Source organism: Drosophila melanogaster, chromosome 3R, assembly GCF_000001215.4.
Source record: "Drosophila melanogaster chromosome 3R".
Lineage (NCBI taxonomy): Eukaryota > Metazoa > Arthropoda > Insecta > Diptera > Drosophilidae > Drosophila > Drosophila melanogaster.
This window is the reverse complement of record NT_033777.3, coordinates 31,924,910-31,950,446: the sequence shown is the minus strand read 5'-3', so window position 1 is coordinate 31,950,446 and position 25,537 is coordinate 31,924,910. Positions and strand designations below refer to the sequence as shown.

The 25,537-nt window shown below is 41.0% G+C and overlaps 1 protein-coding gene across 25 annotated transcripts in view; it reads left to right on the top strand.

The window, feature by feature from the left end:
- Positions 1-25,537, top strand: part of heph (hephaestus) — a 168,534-nt gene that overhangs the window by 65,074 nt on the left and 77,923 nt on the right. For 4 of the 25 annotated variants that reach the window (NM_176603.3, NM_001170316.2, NM_001260469.2 and 1 more), the window contains one exon: positions 17,833-18,375. The exons of 14 other annotated variants lie outside the window; for them this stretch is intronic. In NM_176603.3, the coding sequence (NP_788780.1) occupies positions 17,833-18,375 (543 nt within the window). Of the gene's footprint in view, positions 1-4,788; positions 4,826-13,054; positions 13,758-14,671; positions 14,782-15,276; positions 15,332-16,559; positions 16,994-17,832; positions 18,673-25,537 lie in introns of those variants that run through there. 7 more of the 25 variants (NM_079964.3, NM_001170318.2, NM_001170322.2 and 4 more) reach the window with 6 other exon arrangements.

Sequence of the window (25,537 nt, the reverse complement as noted above, 5' to 3'; positions counted from 1 at the left end):
GCCTGGACGGGTCGGCGTTATTATACTTTGAGCCCTTCAAAATTTGGACGGTTTCTTAAATAAAGTCGTTTTTCGCTAAGGAGTAAATAAAAGTTAATTCAATTTATTTCACTTGATTTCCTCAACTGACAGAAAGACAAATGCTAGTATAAATATTAAAATCTTATTAACCAGGGAGAAAGCGAACGTGCTTGAAAAATCAGGCCAAGGTACAGAAGACCAAAAGATAAAAATGTGTCAATTGGGAAATCTATTTTGCGGATTTGGAAAAGCACCACTCAATCAAAGGCTGAAATCACACATGCCTACCCGAGCGATGGGGGCGAGCACACCTGCTTGCTACGCCGTCTGCAGATTCCCAAACCCCTCTCGTCCACGCATATTTAAGTAAAACTTTGCCGCCATCGACGTAGTTGTCCACACATAAATAAAACATTTGCGGCCTGCGGATCGGGGATGAACCGGGAGATGGATGACCCATTGGCGCAAGATGACAGACAGCAACAGACGCAGAGGATAGGAAGAACCAAACGGAGCTTGAGCTTCAGCATAAGGAGCAGTAGCCGGCCGGATGCAAGATACAGGAAAATCCCTTTACGAGCCAGCGGAAGTGCGTACAAAATGATACAACCCCCCCACTCCCACCCACGAGACCTCTTCTCCAGCATTCTGTGTGCGCTTGGTCAAGCAGATACTTTCCCGCATCGGTGTACACCCGCAAAAAAATATGGAGCACTTCCGTACACTGGAAAACGGAATCGGTATAAATATTTTTTTTTATGGTTATTATTAGACAGCGGAGTTCGTATAACATCGTACAACATTTTTGAACTAAAAACCAGTAAAAGTTAATTTTCAGGACTGATTGACATATAGATATTATTGAATTCAGTTATCCATCGGTTAGTTCAGTGTTGGAACGCTTTTGGGACAAGAGCCAAAGAAAGCGGTTTGGGGATTCCTTTCAAGGGGATAAAGATGAGGATTGAATAGGAGATGGGGACGGCGACATGGCCATTTCAGTATGCAGCAAATTGAAATTGAAATTGGAAGAAGCGAAACGAAATGAATTCTTGGGACGCTAACAGGCCAACCAGCTGATGGCCGTACCCGGCTTCCTGCTGCGAAAAACTGAAACCAAACCTGAGTCACAACGCATTTGCTGGTGGCATAATTGGCGCTTATTTCCTGGACAGATGACGACCTCGTCTTCTCGGCATTTCATCAAATGTTTTGTGCCTGTCGCTTTTATTGGTCACTAGAGGATGATGGGGATGATGGGGGGGAGGTGGGCAATATCACGGAGGAGGTGGCCTGCACTGTGATTGACAGCTGGGTGAAAGTTTCTTTCAGACGCCGCACAGATTATGTATAAATCTCAATAAATTTCAATAAGCTACAAAACTTGCTTGCCCAGGTCTTTTTAGATGCCTTTCAAAGTTTTTATTTTTCACTCTCTTGTATTTTTTATGTCCCTCAAAGTTGTTCTTTCTTACTTTAATTCTATTCGAGAACACTCCTTCAATTTTACTTCTTTCTCTGTTCGGCTAACTTTATCAAATGAAGCGTATTAGGGCTAAAACTTTTAATTGGTCATATGGCTGACAGATTGTGCGCTTAAGTGATTTTCATTCACATACATGTGAAGTGATGCTTCCCTTGCGTGTGTAAGAGCTAAGTTGAGTTTTGCTCCTGTGTGGAGTTGTGCTCAAAATAATTTTAATCGGATTTTGCAATGCGAGTGCCTCAATGGAGGCCTCCATTTTCATAACGTTATAATATATTGTTTGCTCAAGAATGTTCCCAATTTTATTTTTTAAGAATCTAAATCCAACCACATGGGTTTGATTGTGCTCGCAGGGTTACTCCCATTAAATCGGAAATCCAAAATGTAAACCACACAAGACAATCTTTAGCTTTCAGTAGGCAATCCAAGTTACAATTAAATTCTTAAGGAGCGACTATCCGATCACTGAGCGTGAAATACGTATACATCATCTTGTTTTTGATAAAATATGCAGAAAATGAGATAAGCAGTAAAATCCCATTGGTGTTCATGGCAGCAGAGACAAATGCACGAACACACACAGGAATTGGAAGGAACGGAGGGTGGGACGCAATTGCGTGGATAAACAATCATGGGGGCTTGCTGGATGGATTCGTGTTAGTCCAGCATGCCAGGGATTCAATTTTTCAAAAGGAATTCTTAAGCAAGCAAAGCACAATGTGACGGAAGACACCAGTACACAGCAGGGCAGATTTGTCTAGGTGAACGGAGCAGAAGGAAAAAGCAAAGATTACAGAATCCAACTGCAAGTAAATTATGGCGTCAAACACGCCAGTCGGTTAGCCCTTTTACATGGGACTCAACCTAAGACAAGAAAGCCTCGAAGGAAAATCTTCATTGACTGTGGGACCCAAGATATACGGGGTGTAAATTGAATAAAAGTGGCAGAAAAATGTTGTTAAATTATGCAGCAGCACCAACAGAAGGAGCTGAAGGATCAGCGGCGACTAAAACATGCATCCTTGATGTATTAGTTAAGCTAATTTACTAATATAAAAGGCAAGAGGAAGAAATTTAGAGGATTGCCTTTAAAGCTCAGCAGTCAAAGTAAAAGTTAAAAAAGTTAATATTGATGCCTGGAAAGCAACATCGTTGCCAGTTCGCTTTAAAGCTAATAGCTGCCACTTCATTTGTGTCAGTCGATGGCACTTCATACGTGACAATGACAGCAACAACTACGGGCCACGCTCACGTGCACAAAAAGACGCACACCGCGCCATTGATGCGGGCGTCTAGGGGTGCCACGCCTTCAACAAGTTTACAAAGTCTCCAAAATAAATACAACCACGTGGGATTTGAGCTAACTGTGATTTGGCCTTCCCCACTTTAGATGGATTCCTAACGGAACTAGAATATGCACAAGTAGCAAATTATATGGCACATTTAACTTTCGTGCAATGGGACTACGAATGCAACCGCGTGTGTCTGACCTGCCGACCATGTCACCCTTGTGTGCCAGTCACTCAAAGCTGTGAATAGATAAACCCGTTGAAGGAAGAACAATTAAAAATAATTTCCGTAGCATCAAACTCAAAAACTGGTAAATTTTGCTCACTCTTCCGTTAAACTTAAATATCTTAATTAAATATCTTTCTAGTTCATGGGAAAAGTATGATTTCCATTGACCTAATAACTGATTCGCGACTACATGTTTCTATTTTTCTCACCTGAAACCTATCCCCTAGAGGGTTTCCAATATTACGCTTAGTGGTAATTTTGTATGCATGTGTGTTTGGCCTTCTTTCCACCCTCCCGTAATTTTACTTATTTTAATTTGCATTCTTGCCCTTCGCAGGAGGAAGAGAATTTGTCACAATTCAATCAGGAGGCTGTTTTCCTTTTTCGGGGGCTTTAATAAATAAATACGAGCACGAAATTACATTTGGACCCCGAGGGGAAAAACAGGCACCCAATAACTTGCAAGGTGAAATCCCCTTTTCCCCCTCTTTGTCCTCCCATTCTTTTCACTCCCCGCAATCAACAGAAAATTCACTTTCGCTTTCAAGCGATGCTCATATGAGCAAAATCCAAGGCAAACCCGGGAATAAAGGAAAATCGGGAAATAAGAGAGTCTAAAAATGTGATTTGAATTGTTCCCTTGTTTCTTTTTCTGGCCAATTTGCAAATTTGCACAAAGGGGTGGTAATGAAGAAGTAAGAGCGAGGGAAGAGCGGTAAAGCAAATAAACAGTTAATGCTTTTATGCAAATTTATGCCATTAACACAAATAAGCGCAGCCCCAGTCAAAATTTGAAAACAATTTGTCACTCAAAAGTCACTTTTGCTTGCCATCCCCCTCCTTCCCTTCTTTTCTTTTTCGTACACCAGCTCCTTTCCTCACGTGTGTATGTATGTATGCAAGGACAAAAACAAAAAAAAACAAAATCAAAGAAACAGTGACAAGTGCAGAAGTGAAATAAAAAGCCGTGGCGAATGAACCCACTAAAACCGATGATAATGAAGATGCCTAGTCAGTGTCTTCGTGGAGGAGTAAAGTGTGGTGGCGGGTCGCAGGTGGGTGGGAGAATGACTGCGGCAGTGACAACAACACGAGCCTGCAGAAAACACTGCCAAAAATCAAAGTCACTGAAAATTAAAAGTAATTTGTTTGCTAAAACACCCAAGACATTAGGAGGTTGCATGGACGGTGGAAGTGGTGGTGGGATGGTCGGGTCTGGGGTACGCACAAATTGAAATGTGAAACTCATGCCAAGTGGCATGAAGACGACGACGAATTAACTCAGAGTGGCAGTTATAAATAGAGCTGGTGGTGGTGTAGAAATTTAAAACAGAAATGCACACAATAGCACACATTTGGGGGATGCGAATAGAAATGGTGAGAAACTCTCATTCCCATTCATTATTGAAGAAATAAAAAAAAATGGCTTTGATATGCAATTCTGGTAAGCGTTTTTGAAAAGTAGTACAAGTATTGCTGTATTGCTAACCGAATACCCGCGACTGTGCGTTTAACAAATCAAAGTTTTGACTCTCACTGTCAAATACTCTCTTTTGCGCTTGTTTGGCTGTGTTTGTGAGCTGACTTCTCACTGGCAGCCCAAAAGTATGCAATGAGCAAAAACGCATTAATAATTGAGGAGCTCTGGTGCTGCCACTTGGTTATGCCACCACCCATCTCCTGTTTCCGCAGCATGCGATATTTTAATGCATGATATATAAATGGAAATTTCATTTAAATTACATTTGATCTTTTATTTAAAGTTGCTGATTAAATTGTGACGTTTTCCCCTCGTTTCAGGTAAGTATTGTTGTTTGCGCAGCCCCTGTGCGGGTTGGTTTAAAGATTCCTATATAAATCAGTGCAGCAAATTGTAAATTATTATTTATTATATGCGAAGTGCGAAAAAGACGAATAGCGAATCTATTTTCATTAGGACTGCCAGTAATATTTTTTATGCCTCCTGAACTTTTGGCAAATTCATTCCTTTTTTATTTATTATGCTAAAGTTTGTCTTATTACTTTGTTGATCCGTTTATTACGCACAAAGTTTGGCATATTTTAAGAACTTCGATATTAGCTTATTCGGGCAAACAGGATTTTAGATTCAATGATTCAATGCAACACAATTAAAATACTTAGTTAGCCCTTTTTTCATAAGTATTTCAATTAAAATGACTAAGAAAAATTGCTTTTAAGCAACATAAATTTCATATCGACCACATGCAACAACACAAACCAGGCAGCAGAGTACTTTTGCTTAAATGCTTTTGTGGCTGCCCCAGAAGCACATGCAGAGAACTGAAAAATGCAGTCTCAAACTGGTTTTTATTGCAACCGCATGAGAGTACAGGAGGGTATCGCACATACCATTCGCATTGGACTTGATTGCTGACTTTGCTTCTTGAACTTGGCCAAAGGCAAAAAAAAAGAGTCGGCGCGGGGTTCTGTTTGTCTTTTGTTTTTGGAACCGGCATCATGCTAGTGTTTGACTTTGAAATTTGAATGCACCGACATAACGCGCGGCAATTGTTTGGCCAAAGAGCACACCATGTGGGAATGCGTCCCTGTTCCTAAACAGTTTACGCGCACGGCATTTTAGTGTGCGCTTTTCGCAACAAATTTAGTTGCAATACATAAGAAATTTTACGCTATGCTACGAGACAAGTGTTGTAACTTTTCCCATGACCAACAGCGATAAGTCATCTGGCAAAGTGTGTGTTAGTTTTTGTGGCCAAAATGGTCAACGTACTCTTCGTGGTATTCTGAGCTGCTAGTGGTTAGACTAGTCTAGCGACTCTTATCCACAGGCTGTTGGTCGGGCCTGCTGCTAGACAGTCGAGAATGGCTTCGTTAGAATCTGCATTCTTGCGAGGTCATTTAAATGCCCAGTCAGCCAGCGAATTTTCTCACTGAGCGAAAATAATTTTAATACAATTTTGTCAAATATTTAAATTTGCCAATTGATCTTGCATTTTTCCTTATTACTTTATTTTTCAAAAATATTTTGAACTTTTAAAACAACTTCATATAGCGGGTTAACTATTTAAAATTGAAGTATTTTCCGCAAGCATAAAAAGTTAAATTGCGCATCAGTTCTTGCTGTGCCGTCTGCTGCGCTGATTTGCCGCCGGAAGTTTGTCATCTACCGATGCCACTCTTCTACGGCTGTTAATCAACAGCCAAAAGCTTTATGGACTTAAAAGCCTCTCCCCTACGTCCTTTTTGCAGACTGTTGGCATACATTGGACCTTTCCCCTTCGAGCTTCCTGTCGGCTTTTAAGTATAACAGTTGGGAGCTCTTCCCAATTCGGTGCGAGTTTCCTAAAACCGGTTTCCTCGCACACCAGTTGCGCATTTATTATGCATGGAATCGTGCGGCATGCCACTTCTTCCTGTTGCTTCTCTGTTTGTGTGCCAAGTGCTTGTGTCCCATGAAGCTCGGAGCTTGAAACTTGGCTTCGTGCCTGAGCAAACCAGCCACATATCTCCGCCCCGCACTTGTCTTTTGGCTCGATTGCGATCAGTTTCTGTTTCTTTTTTTGTTTTCTGTTTTTGTCTTCGTCTGACTTGTTAAACCTTGGCCTTGAAGCCCTTAAATGACGAGCTATCGACCAAATGAACACACAAAAAATTGCAGAAAAACGAGTAAGAAAATTATTGCAGTGGCAGTTGCCAAACTGGCTTTAGACATCTTCTCTACTTTTATTTTCCTTTCCTCAATATAAAGCGTGCCAACTCGAGACGAAGATTTAAAATTAACAATCATGGCTTTTATTTTCGCTGTCTGTTCATATACTCCTGTTATAACTGTGTAACGGCTTAAAGCCAGGGCACAGCGTTTGTAGCCATTTCCTTTTATTCGTTCTTGATTTCATATAAATTTATTGTTTGCCAAAAGTTTTTCTGAACATTGCAGCTCATTAGCCGTTAGTTTCATTTAAACTAAAGCTTAAATGCACTGACTGTACACTTAAAATCTTAAGCGCACTAAATCAGAGTTTAAAAAGTGAAACCAAAAGAATTCAGCCATGGTCTTGGCCATATAATTCCATCCAATCAGGGCTACCCCTTCGCCCCAACGGCATTCTTTTCTAGCTGCTACGCGAAAGTCAGCAAAGGTAAACTCGGCTACAGATCCAGCTCCTTATTGTATTTTCCATTGTTAGCTCCGCTCGTTGGCACTGTCTATCTGCTGCACCTTCTTGACTTCAGTTACCAAATTATTTTTCATAACTGCGTACCTTCTGTTGTACTCAATGATAGGGCTAATCTAAATATATTTAGATTGTGTATAAGAAATAGATTAGAAAATTGTAATATTTATATTTATTTATCACGTATACTAAAAATTGCACTTCCCTTGACCTCTGCTTATAAATGATTTCGAACTTGTCCGGCACATTTCTAGGGAAAATTAAATTTTATTTTGGCAAAAAACTATTAAACCTTAAACCTCCTTTAGTTATGATGGATATCGTTATTAAGATAGCACCAAGTTCTATTTTAAAGCTGCTATTTACACCTACTAATGTTAAAATAATCGTAACAATGGAATACAAAATCGTTTGATGTGTATTTTGGTATCAGTGTCATCTTTTTGAAGGACTGTTCAGTGATTAATCCAAATCCGCTTAGGCAGCTTTCAGCGCTATTCATTCAGCCTGAAGCTCACACTTGTCTTAAATTAGGCATGTAACAAGTTTTCTTTTGAAGACTGTAGAAAAAATGAGGAAAGTGGGGAAATGAAATGAAATACTTCTGTCAAGTGGCAAACATAATGCTTTCTTCCCAAATCACGCTAATGAAAAGCTCGGGCGACATCAATACCCGTGAATAAGGACTCAGGAAAAAACGGCACAAGTGGAGAGGTAAATAAACATAAAAAGTCCCACTCGATGTGGGTGGCGCTATATTGGGTGAGTGGTCATTCAGTCAGTCAGTGTGCCAGGATATGCCAAGTAGTTTTCGCCCACGCCTGGATTCCTTTTGGCCTCCTTAAGCTTGGCGGGTTGATTCTCGACCCAATCCGCTTAGCGAACTTGGCTTGTTGTTGTTCTTATTGGTTGTAAGTGGTTACAATGAGATTATGCTTCATTAAGCGGCCAGGGCAGGACTTTTTGCCTTGCCTCTTGGACTAGGACTCGTTCGCAAATCATAACGAGCTCTCCGCGCGCCATTAGCGTCACTCTGGCTGGCGATAATAGCCAAAGCACTCGGACTAATGGACGACGTGGCTACCCTGCTTCAATAGATGCAATTGTAATGTTTTCCAGACTTTTCGCCACGCTCACATACAGGTACTGGAATCTCAGATATGCAGTCTGCTTAAATCCTCAGACTCTGCTGTTCACGGTCATGATGATGATGTAGCTGTTGCGGTGGCTGATGCAATGGTAACTCACTCCACCTTTCATGCTGCTCTCTCTGATTTCGCCTCGTGATTCCACCGTTTCTTCGCCACAGCGGTGCAAATGCCCGTTGTTGCCAAAGTTGCCAAACTTGTTTCATTTGCGGTCCAAATATAATAGCGGCTGCGTTGAAACTTCATGCGCTTTATCTGCACTGGGGAATATTTGAATATTTGAAATATTTGTGTGTAAATGTTATAATAAACAATGATTTTCTTTTCTTAATTTCATGTAAGGAAAGCTTACCTGTTAATACACCATAGAAGTTTAATAATTAGAATTTGTAAAAGTGTAACTTTTTGTTCTCTGTGCACGTTCCTTGCCACATCACTGTTTATATCAGGTTTCTCGTTGGCTGATGCTGTATTTAAGCCCCATTTTTTTTAGCTGGAATTTCGTTATTGAAAATGTTTCACTGTTGGCCTGATAAAGGGAGAGATTTCATTGGTTTTGGCTTAAGTCTGGGCTTGGTGTGGAAATCGAAACAGTATATGCATTTGCGTTAGGTCAAAGAGTGAAATGAGGTTACTCCAAGTAAACAGTTTTTTTTTTTTTTTTATTAATGTTGAATCCATAAAGTAAGACAAGTTCATGGTCAATAGCCCACAGCAAAATGCAAATGATTATTCTACTGAACTATTGGAGTAGCACCTGGGAATCGATTAGCTCGTTGCATAATAAATAATAATTATATGAGAGCGTTAAAGATGGCTGAATAAATTGTGTTCCCCAGGGAATTCCACCACTCAAGTTGCATATTCCAGCTGCTAGCTTTCGGCAACATAAATTTGAGTTAAAACAAACCAAGTGACAGCCCCGGCTCACTATAATTCTATTGCCATGTGGTTGGAAGGAGCTTTAGCTTGATACGAAGTGGGGCGGGCCAACATAGAAGCGACACATACCAGTAGCGAATTATGGCCAAGAGTCGCTATGGAAAGAATGCCGTGAGCCAAGTTAAGCTCAAAAGGAAGCCACGAGAAGTAGAAGCCAAAGCAGAGCATCTCTTGCAACTTGCTGCGTCTCTGTCTACAGCTATATCATCATCTCTGTCTGTGTTGAGCCTCATGCAGTTCTGCCGTTTCTACCATTTAATGCACTCAGGAGGAATTTTAAATTTAATTAATTAATCTATAATGCGAAATGTTGCATTAAAAATTCGCTCGTGATATAGGATGTGTAAATTATAGATACCGAGTCTAACCGAAAATAAATAAGTTATAAAAAATATAGGAAATTAAATGAGAAAATGTTCAGTGCCCAAGAACAAGCAAGCGACCAGCCGAGATAATACTTAGGGAGTGAATTCGAGTGAATTAAAATGTGGCAAGTTGACTGTTTCGTGCATTTAGTTGCTGGTTCGTTGGCTGACTTCATCTTACCTCATTCCTTCGGTCTTTCATTCTTCTATTCTGCTGGTAAATCGCCAGATTCGCTTGGCTTCCTTTGCGGACCGAAGGTGCAACTTAAAGTTGGTCTTGGGGGGTGGGACTGAGGATAGTAAATGCTGTTACCGCATATTTCTCTCCAAAAACATTCGACTTGCACCTGAATGTCGTCAGCGGTCCCAAGAGCCTCATGGTTGTTTTAGTTTATACCTCGGAAACAAGGGCTTGCAGTTGGCGTGTTGCACGACTTAAACTTGTAGCCGAGTCTAAAAAAAAACAGTACTTAATTTTTAATTAGCAACATGTAAGTTATAACATAACTGTGTAAGTTTAAGTAACTCAAAAAGGTCATAAATAAAGTTGAACTCTTTGATTTCTTATTTCTTTAAAGGTATATAATACTTCGACCATTACTGTACCTATACTGCAATGTGTTTCTAGTGCGATCTTCGTCCGCTACCTTGGCGCTCTTGAATTGCCAAGTCAACTTCACAGGGAGCTGGCTTTCTAGACTGCTTCTCCTGTAGGTTGGTCGTTGTCCGGCTTTACGAAACGCTTCGGAGATTGAGATTCATGGCCTGTTGCATGCCTGAGCCATTCGACTAACTGCTACTTCTTCCCCTGCCCACTCCTCTGTGCTACAGTAAGGCGACTTGGCTATCAGAATTATGCGGCTGCAGCGGAAAAACACACATAAATAAGCGGGTACAGGCACATGCTCTGAGCCATTCGAACTTATGCATTTGCCTCAAGCCTGGTGTGGGATGTTGCTGCTGCAAATTGCACGTAGACAGCTTTGCTTGGCTGTACTTCGACTTCTTGTTGCTGCAACAATGTTGCTAACAATAAGTCTGTAAGGAAATCCCGTTTACAGGTTGTTCATCCAATTTAGTAAAGTTTTATTTACAGCGTTTTATTTACATTTTCAGTAACCAATTTTTACGGCTTAATCAAAAATCTGCTTGAAATTTGTTTTTTTTTGCCCTTGGCTTGTGTTTTTATTCTCTCTGCGCTTTACGATTCCTTAATGTTTTTATTTATATACCATCCATAGTAATTTTTACAAAAAATAACGTAATCGGGGCTAATACTGGCTTATACTGAAGGGCTGGTCTACGGATAAGGGGTAAATACAGACGCAAATCATTTAACGGGGCCAGCTTAGATTGGAGCGCATATTGTTTTATATGTGTCCCCATGAGTCCCAGACAATTTATCCTGTTTCGCAACAAAAAGTACACCGACAGAAATTTATCTGAGGCTTAGTATTATTTGAAACCAGACTGGGCGTTTGAAACCCAAAATAAACACTAAAATTTCTTGCCCAGTGCAGAGCAATGAAAGTTGCCAGTAAATTGCGCGTAAATCCCATAAACCGTTTACAACTACAACAGCTCTCATCGCCGTCATCGATGACGATGCTGAAGCCAACGCTGTTGCTGTGACCCCTGTCATTGCTATAGCCGCAACTGCCGCCTGCAACAATAACCAAACGATTTTTATGCACACAGCCATTGCTCCGTCGTTGGTTTTAACGCTCCTCTAAAAACGTTATTTCTATCGGAGGGGCTGATGATACGCCGAACCAACCAGCTGACGGAGCTAAATCCCTCGATTTGCTTTACGTTTAAAAGTCCCTATAAAAATCCAACAAGTACTGTAAATAAAATATACTTGTATTAGTTAAAACAGAGATCTCGATTTATTTCTCCAAATCAATTCCACCAATCAATCGATTAAATTTTTGTCTTCTGTGCTGGTGGCTTAATAAGGACTATTATTTTCCTTTTCCATCTTCCATCCATTGATTCCCTCGATACAACACCAATTGATACGAAATATTACTCAAATTATTGTTGCGCAAGTGCGATATATTTTTGAACAATTATTTTGCGACGTTACGGCAGGATCTTTTACCGCGATCTTTAATCTCTTTGTTGTTTTTTAGAGCGAACTAGCGGAGAATAATGTTATCTGCTTCCCGTCTTAGCAGAAAGCTCTGAGAAGGGCTTTTACCAACCCCGCAGCTTACTGTTGGATAACACCACCCCTTACAACAAATTCTATTCGGCGATTTCCCCTCATTTGGGGGTTTGCCACCCTCCATCAAACTCCCGAAAGCACACTTACAAACCCGCATACCTACGCATAATTTTCACCTTGGCGTCATGCGCTCTGCCAACGTTCGGAGTCGATGTCGGCTGTTGTGCGTCGGGAATGATTTTTTCGGCTTTCCGGTTCGCCTTCGCTTCGTCATCCTTGGCCGAGCTTTTCGCTTTTCCGAACTTTGGTGTTTCCCGCTACGTTTTGTGGGGTGGCAAATGCTCACCTGAATGCCGAGCGAGATTCGGTTTTGTGGGGGTGTTTTTGAGCCACATTTCCGAAGCAGGTGTAACAATTATTATTTTCTCGTTGATTTCGCTGCCGACGTCGTTTTGGCCTTTTTTTTTGGTACTCTCGTAGCTGTCTGCCTCTCGCTCAATCATTTTGGCCCTTTCGCTTGCACCTTTGGCTTTTGGGTGGCGCACACGCATGGCGCATGCATTTGCTGTCTCATGTAGAAGTGCTCGTGTGCGTGAATTCTGCCTTTGTGTGTGTGTGCCAGTAATGTTACTGCAACAATTGCTGTTACAAGAACAAAAACTAAAAATAAGGGGTACCTAAGAGACATCCTTCGGGTAGTTCCTCCCCTTTGTGACTTCCACTTGCGATCCTCAAAGGTCTTATACGGGTAGGCTCATAATATATAAAGTATAGTTTTTTAAAAGTACGTATAAATGCTCGTTGCGACCCGCTGAAAGTGATTACTTGTTAATTGCGCACCTGAAAAATATACCGAGACAACGAACTATGCCCATCAGGTAGCAGAACAACGGCGGAGAGAGTGAGAGCGAGTCGCTGAACAGGAGAAGGCTCAAAAGGTGTGCTACTGATGACTCTTTTTTATACCTCCTTTTTTCGGAGTCATCGCTGCCAAGAGGAGAAATGCTGCTTACGACGGCCGATTCCGTCAGCGTTTCGTGGCAGCTCGTATCGGCCGAGTTCGTTCTATAAGCCCGAGTCCGGTTCATGGTCCCACTGTTGCTTTATTTTGGTTAGCACGAGTCTCCGTTCTGCCACTGCCGACGCAGCAGCAACAGATTCATTCCCGGCAGCGACTGCAACTGCGGCAGAGGAATCGGCGTCCGACTCCGAAACAAAAAGGTATATTACCTTAGAATGCCATTCGTTCTTACTTCAGTCTTCGTACAGTCTTTGCTTTAACCCGTTCCAACTCTGTCCGCCGCTAAGCTCGTTGGCTCTCTATAGGAATCGAATCGAATCACCTAGTATAACAGCAGAAGTAGCATCAGGTCGGTAGCCCACGTTGTTCCCCGGTTTCGTTCCGTTCAGCCATCATTGAAAGTTGGCGTCGCAGTCGCTGTTGCCGTCGCTGCCTACGTCCCAAACCAACCACTGCCGCACGCCTCCGACAACGCCAGCGACATCCTCTCCACCACCGCTGGTAGCACCATCAGCAGCAGCAATAGCACGGCAGCGGGAGCCACAACCAGCACCAGAACACTCTCACACACTCTCCACTCACTGACGAATTTCAATATCCAAATCAAAGTCGGGTTCAAATCGAAAACAGCCGCAACAGCAGCAACAACGCCTCGCAAACAGCAAGCGGATAATGATAAAAAGAAAATAACACGCGCAGTTCGCATCCAGTGCCCGACTCGAACAGATCACATCAGTCCAGATCCCAGTCCCCGAGAATATTTTAATCGAAGCTTTAAAAATTCACTAATTGAAAAGTAAAATCGAATCGACTTCCGGCTTCGTGGTGTTTTCACTTTTCGCGTGTGTCAATCAAATACAAAATCCTTACATATAAAACTGTTCCTTAATTTTCGTTTCTCAGTGTCTTTAACGCACGCTTTCTAAAATGTAAGAATAAAGAATATTTTGTGCTCACAAACGTAATAATTTAACAAAAAGCGAAGAACGAGCAAAGCGAACCCAAAAATGCTGGCAAAAGTTCGTTGCTCGATAGCCGCTCTTCAGTGCTTGGACCGATGATATTTCCTATAGGCCTTGGCAACAACAGTTCTGAGCCATCATCAGTCTTTACGGCTCTCTCTCCTCTCCACAATGTTTAGGCTAAGAAATTTCAGAACCGGCAAAGCCAAAAGAGCGTTGCCAACAAAAAAAAAAAGAACGAAAATAAAGGAAAGAAAACACAAACTGAAACCCGAAAAAGAAAGACGAATAACAAAATAGCAGCAAAAACGCAGAAGTATTCCTCTCTTTTCTGGTAGCTCCGATTCTGTCCATAAAACCTTATGGCTTGCGTTCCAATAGGCCGCACACAAACAGCCGTAGTCAGCATAGACGGCATCCTCTTGGCCACTTGTCGCTGCTGCTGCTGGCGTACTAAGTACGCATTCATATAATTCCCGCAGTTTATTTTTATTGTTGTAATTACACGTTGGCGGAGTGCTAGGGAGACAGCGATCGGCCCACGCAATGTTTCACGGGCTTGAACTCTCTCCATGATTCTTACCTGTTTTTGCAGCGGCTATGTGACTCAACAGCAAGAAGAAAAGCAACAGAGGCACAACAAACCGGTAACTCTGAAGAAATTTCGTGCGTGTTAAACAGAATCTAACGAAAGAGAGAGACCACTGGGCTCCTGTTTGCCTCTCCGCCTTAAAACGTGTTTTTCACAACTCACAAAAAGTTGTAAGGAATGTCTCATAAAAAAGTTAAATTATTTACACACTTGAAGCTGAAGCGCACAATAGAGCACAAAATATTCAGAATCGCAAAATATTCCATGATTTTTTTTGCCTTTGTTCCAGAGCCATAATTACAAGACCCGCAAGGACAGCAATAAACCAAACAAAAATATTTATTGAAAATAAATTCATTCTACATTCAACTTCAACGACTTTGACTCGACACTTAATTGGTAATAAGAGCAAATTATTGTTAAAAACTTATGTCCATTGTGTTTCGTTTTGTTGTTTCTTATTTTGTGCAGTGATATTCGTTATTTTCCATTGATATTCTCTTCATATGGCTTATTTACACGATTTTATGGACCTTCATGTTTGGCTTTGAATTGGCAATAGATTGTGCGAAAATAAAATTTTTAAAATCAAATTCCATTTATTTACATATATGAATTCGATTTTACTTTCTGTCATTTACTTAACAAGAAAATAATTACACAAATTCTACAGATCTCTTGACCAGCAGTCAGAAACTGACAAATCCAGCTAAATCTAGAGCTAAAGGCAACCAAACTCCGTGGTATTTTTCTTAGCCCAATACAATCCCTCTCCGAAACCCGCCCCGCCCATAACCCATCAGCCATCAACACTACCGAATAGAATTCATTAGGAAATTAAAACTGAAAAAAAGAAAATAATAACAAAGTAAAACCATACATAAAGGCACAAAAAAGAAACAGACAAAAGTGGTGAATTGTTGCTATAAATGGAATAGAATTTCAGTCGGTACGAAGCAGCATTTTAAATTATATATACGAGCTAAGTGTAAGATATTTACAAAAAAAGATCCTGTTGAGACATACACGATAGAATTGCAAATTTTTTAGCAATTTAAAAATCAAAATATACATTTGAATCTTCTGCTGTTAATTTTGAGCGTAATTTAGAAGGGGAATTCAACTCTAAACGGGTGTCCGGAAATCAATGAACACAGGAGACCACAGACAAAAAAAGCCAGAACAAGTAATCGGAAAAGGTGATAAGCTAATATGTCGAAGGTGACGAAGATAGAAAAGTGAAAGATTGCAAAGGTTGTTAAATCCAAAATTAAGTATAAATATTTACAAGGAGCATAAAAAATCCGTTTAGTAGCTACATATCAGCATCAAAGGACAACAACAAAAAATAACTAAGAAGCACTTTAAGAGATTGCAGAAAAAGAAAAAAATCAAACAAATAGAAAATATAGTTATAAGTTTTGATGCTACCTAACAATCAAACCAACCCCCAACTTTACCCCAAAGTAAAGCAGAGTAGCAAATTTTAAATAGTTAAATCCCTGTAATTGCCTACTGAAAACGGTTGTATGAAGGCATAGGAAAGTCAATTTGTAATTTGTAAGCAAACAGTGTCAATCAGAGACTATCTCAACACTTTCAATCGGCTTTTAAAATAACCATTGGGGTTAACGATTTTAAGAGAATAGGGTTAAAGTGGGATCGCCGGGTCTAATCAATGCCTCGATCGACAAGAAATCGCGTTTTGACAATCACACGAAATTAGCGTATTTCATATACACATCAGATATAGCGTCGACGCGCGTAATATAGGATTTATATACATTCTTCTCTACATCATATATTTATAAAATAAAAGGTTTTTCTAGCCTAGGCACTTTACAGATCCTGAATCGAACCTCTATTCTATGACAATCTCTAAGACAACCTCTCTATACAATCTACAATCGTCTTACAATCAATCGCAAGTGTAAACAATCTTTAAACGGTTTTCATACCTATCTATAAATACATATTTATGAACGTCTACAATATTATTCAACCGCAGTAGTGATATTTAGCATATTAACATTTTTAATACAACTTTAAAATACGCTCAAAATCAAAAGAAAGGGAATAAGTAAAATCGACTTAGCAAAGCAACAATTTGCGTAAAGCTTTTCGTTACAAAATTGGTATATAAAATATCGAAAATTAATTCCATTGGCATTCTATAGTAACCATAAACAGAGCTCATATATATTCACCAAAACACAAAAAACAAACAAACCCTGTGCAATTTCCTTAAAATCAAAACCTGTCAAGAAAATACCAAAAATAAAGAAAATCAAAAATCCGATACTTCAAACGCGCCAAAAAGAAAAAAACTCTCAAGTAACAACCAAGTGCTAAAATTAGAAGCGGAGAAATTTAATCAACATTTGTTGCCAATAAAACTGTCATCATTGCTGCGTTAACAGAAAACACGGCGTCAGCAGCGATTGCAGCGCTCAGTATCAGCAGCAGCTCTCAAGCGTCGCTTGCCGCCAACGCCCCCGCCACACCCACACCGCCGCCCACTTCGTCAGTGGCAGGAGCTGCAGCTACGGTAAAGAACGAGATCGTTGCATCTGATTCGGCCGAATCCTCCCCTATACAAGATTTAATAATGGTAAGCGCCGCCAAAATCAAACTACAGAATCTTCACTCGATCATCAAAAAATCGCTAAACTAATAAACAAAATGAGTATGATATCAGAATAATCTTGATCGAAAAATATGGAAAGAGTTCTAACTAAAAATATATACGAAACTTGTACAGTTTATTATGCAAAAAGCCATTTATATGCCTAAAATTATATTTTTGTTTAACTTTCTCTGCCATATTTAATCTATATTGCTAGCCTACCTAATATATCAAAAAAATTCGGAAGTTTTTAATGTCAATGGGGGAGGTTCAGTTAATCTTCAATTTTACGTTGTACTTAATCTGGGGAACTAGTTTTACTCATTTCACGTGTATATAGTTTATTTTAAGATTGTGTTGCCAACTCAACCGTTGACATTAAAATCTAATTAAACGAAGATGAAGCTCACCTCATGATTTGGCCACAAAAACTTTCACAACTTCTTTGCTTAAGCTGTTCTTTCAAGTGACCACGTTGTGAGCGGACCTAGATCTTTTAAAAATTGGCCAAATCTTTGTGCTACTGCTTCTGTCTCTGTTACTGTCACTGTATCGGTCTTTCTCTGCCTATGGTTCCAATTGTAGTTTTACCTATCCACTATCCACTGGTAGCGCTCGCTAAAATCTATCACTGCTATCTCTCTCACCTGATTTCTTTATCTAAATCTCAGCTACATAACAAAACACACTTTAGTTGGTTTCGATTTGTTTTCCTTTTTTATTTGCGGGGAAACAGAAGATCCAATTCAAATACCAAACTGAAACCAAAACAAAACCCTCGCCAAAACCAAATACAACAAATAATCTAAACCCACCACGCACAGCAAATGCAATTGTTGCACGCACCGGCGTCCACGCATCCGCATCCACATCCGCATCAGCATCCGCAGCATTCGGCAGCGTCAGCCGCCGCCTATCAGGCCATGCAGGTGCACCAGCAGCAACACCAACAGCAACAGCAGGCGGCCGTCTTTCACCACCAGGTTGCAGCCATTGCCGCCCAGCAGCAACAACAGCAACAGCAGGCCCAAGTGCAGCATCAGCAACAAATGCAGCAGCAGTTCCACTACCAAGCCCAGGCTCAAGCTCAAGCGCAGGCCATGCTGCAGACGTATATGCAACTTCAGGTGAACAGTGCTGTAGGTGTGAGCACCGCCCCCGCCACGCCTACCAAACCGGTAGCCGCCCAGATTCCGGGCGCGATCTCCGGACCGATTGCGGGTCCGGTTCCTGTATCTGTGCCGACACAGTTCTTCACGGCGCCGAGCACTCCATTGACCATCATTCCGGCGGCGGCGGTGGCCTCGTCGGCCATGTTCGCTACCGCGGCCACGCCCACTTCGGCGGCCACCACTCCGACCAATAATGTAAATAATACAGTTAATCTATCAGCCGTATCTAGAACTACTACCACTACTACTAAGAAGCAGCCGCAGGCAGTGGCGGATGCAGTCCTGAGCGCCGTCGGCGGTAATGTTGGCACCGCAGTGGGTGGTGGTACAATATCCTCGCTCCTGGGGCCAGAACCACTGCCGATTATGCCCCACCACTTACCACTGGCCAGCGTTCGGGGCTGCAGCAGCGCCAGCAGCGGCTGCAGTTCTGCATCTTCTGATTGTTCTATGCCATCGCCAACTTCACTACACTTATCTTCTCCTAAAAAGGTTTGTGTGTTCAGTAAAAAAAACTCTATAAAACAACTCTCTCCTCAGTTTTCTTTGAGTTTTCCTCTACTCATTTTCCTATCGAGATGTAGATAGTAACCGTTGCCGCCCACTAACACCTTTTCTCATGCTTTGCCTGACGTTTTGGAAACCTTACTGTACATGCTCACTAATTCCTAATACCCGAATTTTTCATCACTCACCGCAGTAGTTTATTTTGTTGCCTTTTCTCATTTGTTGTCGTTCTTCTTGTTGTTGTCGTTGTTTTTGTAGATGTAATTCAGATTTTATTGATTGATTTGTTTACCAATAAATAACTTAGTATTAAGACCATTAAGCTAGTAATAAATTAATATATTACATCTTCACAGACCCATTTTACAATTATTGATAAATATACCTGAGCTTATTTCCCGTTAAACATTCCGTGCTTTTCGCAGTGCAGGTGTGTGAAAACTAGGAAAAGTGTTTTCCGTTATCAACAATAAAATAAAACATTTTATTTGCGTAAATCAAAGAGGCTCTGACATTCAATGCTTTTTTTTTCCTCTGTGAGAGTGTGAATTGAGGGATAATTAAATGGCAATTATGTGCAATTATATATAGGTATAGAAAACTGACCCTTTTTCCGGCCTTCCTTTTTCGGCCGTTCTTATTGGGCCACATCTGCTAAAGGGTGTTTTTGGGTAGTGAGTAAATTGTGCGCGATAAAGAAAAGTGCAACCGCTCGCCCAGCTGACTGGCATACAAATTAGCCTCGGATCAGTGCAATATCCTAATGAAATTAATGGACTCAATCTTAATATTGTTAAAAGTTTTTCAAATTTCGAGACGAGCAAAACGAAGGTTTGCAAAACAAAAAAAATGTAGAAGAATTATAGTTGCTGTATGAGTGGGTTTATTTTTGTTATCAGTCATAACTATCGCGTTGCAGGCGAGCATTAGCCGCAATTGTTTGGCCAGCACTTACGCTTTGTACTGCCCAACTGTTTTAGTTTACCTTTGCATATTTCAGCTTTTTGGCCTCCCCTCCCCCACCGACAAAATGTTGTCCATATTGATTAGTTGGCGTTGAAATGTCACTGCAATTTGTTGGCGCGAACTGCAGCGCGAAGGGAAAAATATTTTACCTCCTCGTCACTCACTTCTGGCGATACAAAGCCCGATTTTGACCCTCTTGCTCCTCTTTCAGTTGTATTTCCCCAGCCGTGGACACAAGTGAAACAAACATGCCATGTACTGTGAGTCTATAGTGCCAAAGTGCTCCGTGTACGGTGTTGCGTATCAGCCATCGTGTCCTGTATCCTTTGTGTTAGGTGTCCAAGTGCGTATGTGTGCTCCATTAGTTATTCTAACAGCCAAGCTGGCAAAACGAACGACCAACGTCTGCCGCATTTATTATCGATTTATCGTGGCCAGAAACTCCTTGCTTTTTGCTACTGCAATTACCCCTCGATCCTCATTAATGTTTAAACTGTACTTAAATGACTCTATTATGTGCTTCCCCTTTTTACACACCACCCGGGCACGTTAAATTATCTGTAATTGATTTTGTTTAACATACGCCCTTACAATACCTAACACCCCTGCCCTTATCCATTAGCCAATTTAAATGTTGATTTTAGTCTTTCGCTATATTTTCGTGCGATTTTCCATCTGGCCGTCATTAAATGCAGTCATTCGTTCATGAAAACATTTTGTGATTAAATATTTTTCGCATCGATCCCCTTTGGATTGGCTGTGTGTGATTATTATTGTTATGCGGCAACAAATTTCGCTGTTTTGTTTTTAGTAATTATCGCAATAACGAAATACAGTTGTATTTTAATTTATTTATATTTATTTATATGGCTCATAAAAGTGTTTTCACTCTTATTCCACCTACGGCCCAATGTTGCAAATATTTTTGTCGCTGGAGATAAAGGCAGATAACTGACTGAGCAAACAGCTTGGAAACCAAGGCACACGAAAACAACCCCAAGGTGGTAATAAAGACCGCGAAAAAATCCTGCAAACCGCACGATAAATAAAGATATTGACAATGAAACATGAAAGATTCTGCAGCGAGGGCTAATAGAAAATGGTTGAAATTAGGAAGTGTGCTTGGGGATTTGAATAAACAAGCTGGGCGGCGGCAAGTTCGTGGGAAAAGCGCTCGAAAGTGGCACGACCTCATCAACTAACTCGCTTTGAAGTGTTGAAGTCAGTCAGCCTGCACTTCTATTAATAATCCGCAGAACTGGCGGCCCTCGGCAAACTTACGAACGCACAAATAAACTTTTTAAATTTAAAAATTCATCAAACTTTCAAGCCGGGCCGACAAGTCAAACAAACTAGATGAGCTCTGGGAGGGGTCAACATGCTAAAAAAAAGTATATATATGTATATAAATAAATGAAAAAAAAAATTACATTAATCCGTAATCGAAAAACTTGACTCCGATCCGGAAAAAAGTTTTCGCTGTGCGTTAAAATACATAACATTTGTTGTAATAAGCGATTTACGACTATGCTGCGTAAAAAGTATTTTTTAACTACAAAATTTCAATTATCTTCCTCTGTTGGGGATCGTCCGGTACGAAAACAATTTGAAATTTAAATGCACCGGAGACAAAGTTCTCTTTTCCCCAAAAAATTATGTCAAGAAGTGGGACAGGCAATATGTTGCCCAAAATAAGTGAGGGCAGACCGAAAAGGGAGTGCTTCGTGCTTGCATCAAATTGAGATGAGAAAATAAAATTCAATAAACTCTTGTTAAGCACGCAGCGTTACAGCAGTAGGATAGCGGGAAGGGGACAGCAGCTGCGTGCTCAGAAACAGGACAACGTTTTAAATATTGACAGCTAGAAAAGGGAGTCCGTTTTCCGCCCGTCCTATCTCTGGGATCCCTGATGACGAGGCTGCCGAGTAAATAGATAAATCAACCCCAGAGACATGTACACCAAGAATTTTTGCATTGATAAAAGCTGGAGCCGACTCACCGGTGGGCAAGGGGGTGGGTGGGTCCTGGAGGGGGACGGGATATATTGCCTAAGCATTGTTATGATTTATCCGGCCCTCAATCGATTTTCGTAGCACACTTTTTGGTACTGACGAAATTTCATTTCTACTGATGAGTTCTCTTGTGATTGCGCTAATCTGGGAGTCCGCAACATATGCTAAGATTATTGTGGACTGTCGCAGGGGTAAAGTGAGGCACTTTATGGAAAATGTAAACTATGTTTGTTGAAACAGGTTTATTTCTTCGCTGCTTCACTGTGCCTTGGCTTGTCGTTGCTATTCGCCTGTCGCTGACAAACAAATTAAAAAGTTATGACTAAAACGTTTCGCGCTCGGCAATGAAATGAAATTTATTCGCTCGGACAACTTAGCACTGTTCAGCACTCAGCTATGCCGCTGGCTAAATTTAAATTGCTTTTGTTGCGCTTTTGTAGTTGCTGCCGCTGCTCCTCTTTCTGCTTCTGCTTCTGGTCGCGCTCCTCCGGCAACTGATGATGATTTTCCTTTTTGTGAGCGCAAGTTTTCTTTGTTGTTTGCACAAATAGTTTTTGTCGCCCGTTCGCAGCCATAAAAAATACCAGAATTTCTTCTAAATAACAACGCGGCGCGTGGGAAAAGATCCTTAAAAAAATAGTAAAAATGTGTGTAGCTCCGAATTAAGTTTGCAGTTAAACGTCCACCGCTAAGCGCATTAGGAGGAAAGTTTTAGCAACCGATGGCGCTTCCAGCTTTCCCTTTATTTCGAACCGAACTTTTTGGAAATCATTAAAAGCTTAAATGCGGCGACCACGAGCATATGAATATGAATATTGAATGTGTGCGACGGAATGAGTGACTGACGGAGGAGAACATTAAAAGCAAGCGGGCCCTTCAACCCCCTAAGCCAACTAGCGAGGTTGTAACTTTGGCTTTTACGAGCGCAAAATGTTTGCCCTCCAGTGTACTAATCCACCGAGCACACGAGCTCACTAGCACACCAGGAAACTAGCAAACTGCCAAACTAAAGAGTCTGGCAGGAGCATGTGAGCATGTGAGCAGAGGCCAAAGCCCGAGACCAACTCGGGCACTCACTCAAACTAGCGACAAACTAACTTATTAATATGCGATGCACACTTTGTTGCTGTATTAATTGCAATATTAAATTTCCACTAATACTCGCTTAACAGGGTCAGGCCAGGACTCGCCTTCTTTATACACTGGGAGAAGAAAAACAATGCTATTTGGATATATACAATGTACGATTTCATTATTTCAAAACCATGGTCGTATATACACCTAGTCTAGTACTTTCTAATCAAAGCTTCGGAATCGAAACGCTCCTTTAACTCTGAAGTCTTTTTTCGCAGTGTCCGCTCAACTTGTTCTGCTTGAAAAGTTTCGCCGCAACTTTTAGCGGAGTAAAGTGAGTTGAAAACACCTAGAACAAAGTAATTATTACATGTTTACGTGCGCCAGGATCACGTATCCCTATTCCTTTCGCGGTACTCATTCTGCCATTCTTATTCCTATCCCGCTTCTGTTTACTGTGCCATTTGAGAGATGGTTTCATTCGGCATGCGGCACGGCTGCGCTGAAAAGCGATACTAATGATAAGTTCTGCTAGGAGTCCGTCAGCGAAATGAACTCAATTTGCTACGTTTTACATTACCAAAGCCACGAACGGACATCCTTTCCATATGCGTACGTATGGCACAGACGGAGGTGGTTGAAATTTTCGTGCTCGGTTGCCAGCAGCTTGATGTATGCGGCTCGGAATATTCTGCGTCTGGCAGTTGGAAATTGCGCTGCAACGCACCCAAAAAACACGGAAGCGAGCAAACGGGCTGCCGCAGAAAAGTAGGTGCAAAATATATAAATGTTTAAAAGGTGCAGCAGGCAGCAGGTAGAACCAACGGCATCGATGCCAGACATAATGTTGGCTGAAGTTTGCAGTTAACTAAATTTACACACTCGCAATCTGGGCGAGTGCAACTGATTTCATTAACTAGAGTTGGGCAAACAAACCCGGAGAGCCCCGCTTTTCTGTTTTCTGGTGGGTGGAAAATTAATTTGTTGAAAATAAGTTCAGGGCAAAGTTTTGCGTGTTTGCATAGCACACTTTCATGAGCGCTTGCTTGGGGTTGATTAATAAGCACAGGCGTTGTCTATCCGTCCCTTGTCTAATTATTATTATAGCGTAGAAGAAATGTGTGTCAGGTCTAAGTTGAGTTGGTAAATTTAGTGCTTAAAATATGCAATCACATGGAGAACACTTTTAATTCAAGCGATCGTATCCCTTAATAATTAAAAGCACAGAGTTCAGCTGCATAACAGAGCATAAGTACATGCTAATGACTAATTTGTGGTCCATGGCCTAACGAAGTCTCTGGTGCACACTTGTCACCTTTCGTCAACACATCAAATTTTCCGCTAGTTTTATGTGCATAAATGCAAATGGCAGACACCAGGACGAAGTCCGTCCAGAGGGCAGACTTTTGATGAGTTGTGCAATTGCCAGGCTGAGGCACAGAAATAGGAAAAGAGCAAAAAAGGGCTGAAACCCGGCCATTGTCGCCTGTCGTCTTTGGTCCGCCTTTTGCCTTTCAAGCGATTTTCTCCCGTTTTTCATAGCCAGGAAAAGTGAAGACTGCGCTTGATTGTCTGTGTAAATGCGGCGCCAATTTTTTATGCTCATAAATGCAGGCAGACCAGCAAAGCGGCTCCACTCAAGTTCATTGTATTCGCATGCCGCCCTCCCCCTGGCATATTTTCTGCTGTTTCATCATTCTCATCAGCAGACATTGCTCATACGCCACGTTCTTCCTTTCGTCAGTCAACAAAAGCAGGAGCTGCAGTTCATATAATTTTTTCCTCATGCTTTGTCCAAGCTCGCATTGGTCCGGAGCCAAAACGTTAACAGTATTTTCAGCATTTTCGAGACAGTTTGTCATAATTCCATAGAATCTACTTGACATTTTTTCCCATTCGTGTTCTTCCTGGTTTCGGAGCTTCTTCTGACGTTTTATTGTGTCAACATGACAAATCGTCAAGAGTCACGAGGGCCAAGCAGAATTTTCAAAAAATATGGGGTTTCGGTATTTATTCAAAGGTTATTTTTAGTTGACCGATTTTATAGACAATTTCAAAATATACTTAATATATATGCTCGGCGGATTAATATTAATTAATATTAATATAGAAACTCCTTTAATTGTAATCATCATTTATTTATTATACAAATATTAAATGGCATTCGGTTTAATTTGGATGCGCTAATATGAGTAATATTCATTTGAGATATATTCATATTTCTCCTTTTTTTTTTGGAGCCAAAAAGGGGCTAAATTGTTTCACTTTTTATCAGATAGTCCATAAATTCCATCTCTCAATTACAATATTTGGCCCATCGGATGCAAATTTATGAGCATTTTCATTTCGATCAATTTACTCTGCTACTATTTCCCTTGTATTCTGTGTGTCTGGCTCATATTTATGCTTTTTACGGCAACCTCGAAGGAGAAAAATTTATTCATTGAAGTTTTTACAGTCAACTACACACCTCCTGGATGCGGTTAGCCATCATCGTCGTCATCATCCTCATCTGGCTGGCTAAGCTAAGCTGCTCTCTGGTCTGACGTAATCATTCATTCTTCATAAAGTTGACCCAACTCCAACTCCTTGCTTTTCTATTCGGACCTCGAACACGCCTCTGTCCCTGCTTCATTGCTATGCAAACTGCTCCCAATGGCTACGTTTAATGGTCAAGTGTGTAAAATTGCATAGCAAATCGTGGGGTCGCTAGATGTGGGTGGATTCGAGGGACAGCGAGTAGAGGAAGTGTTTCCTGGACCATTGCTCTTAGATAAACATCTTTGCCATCTGTTGTT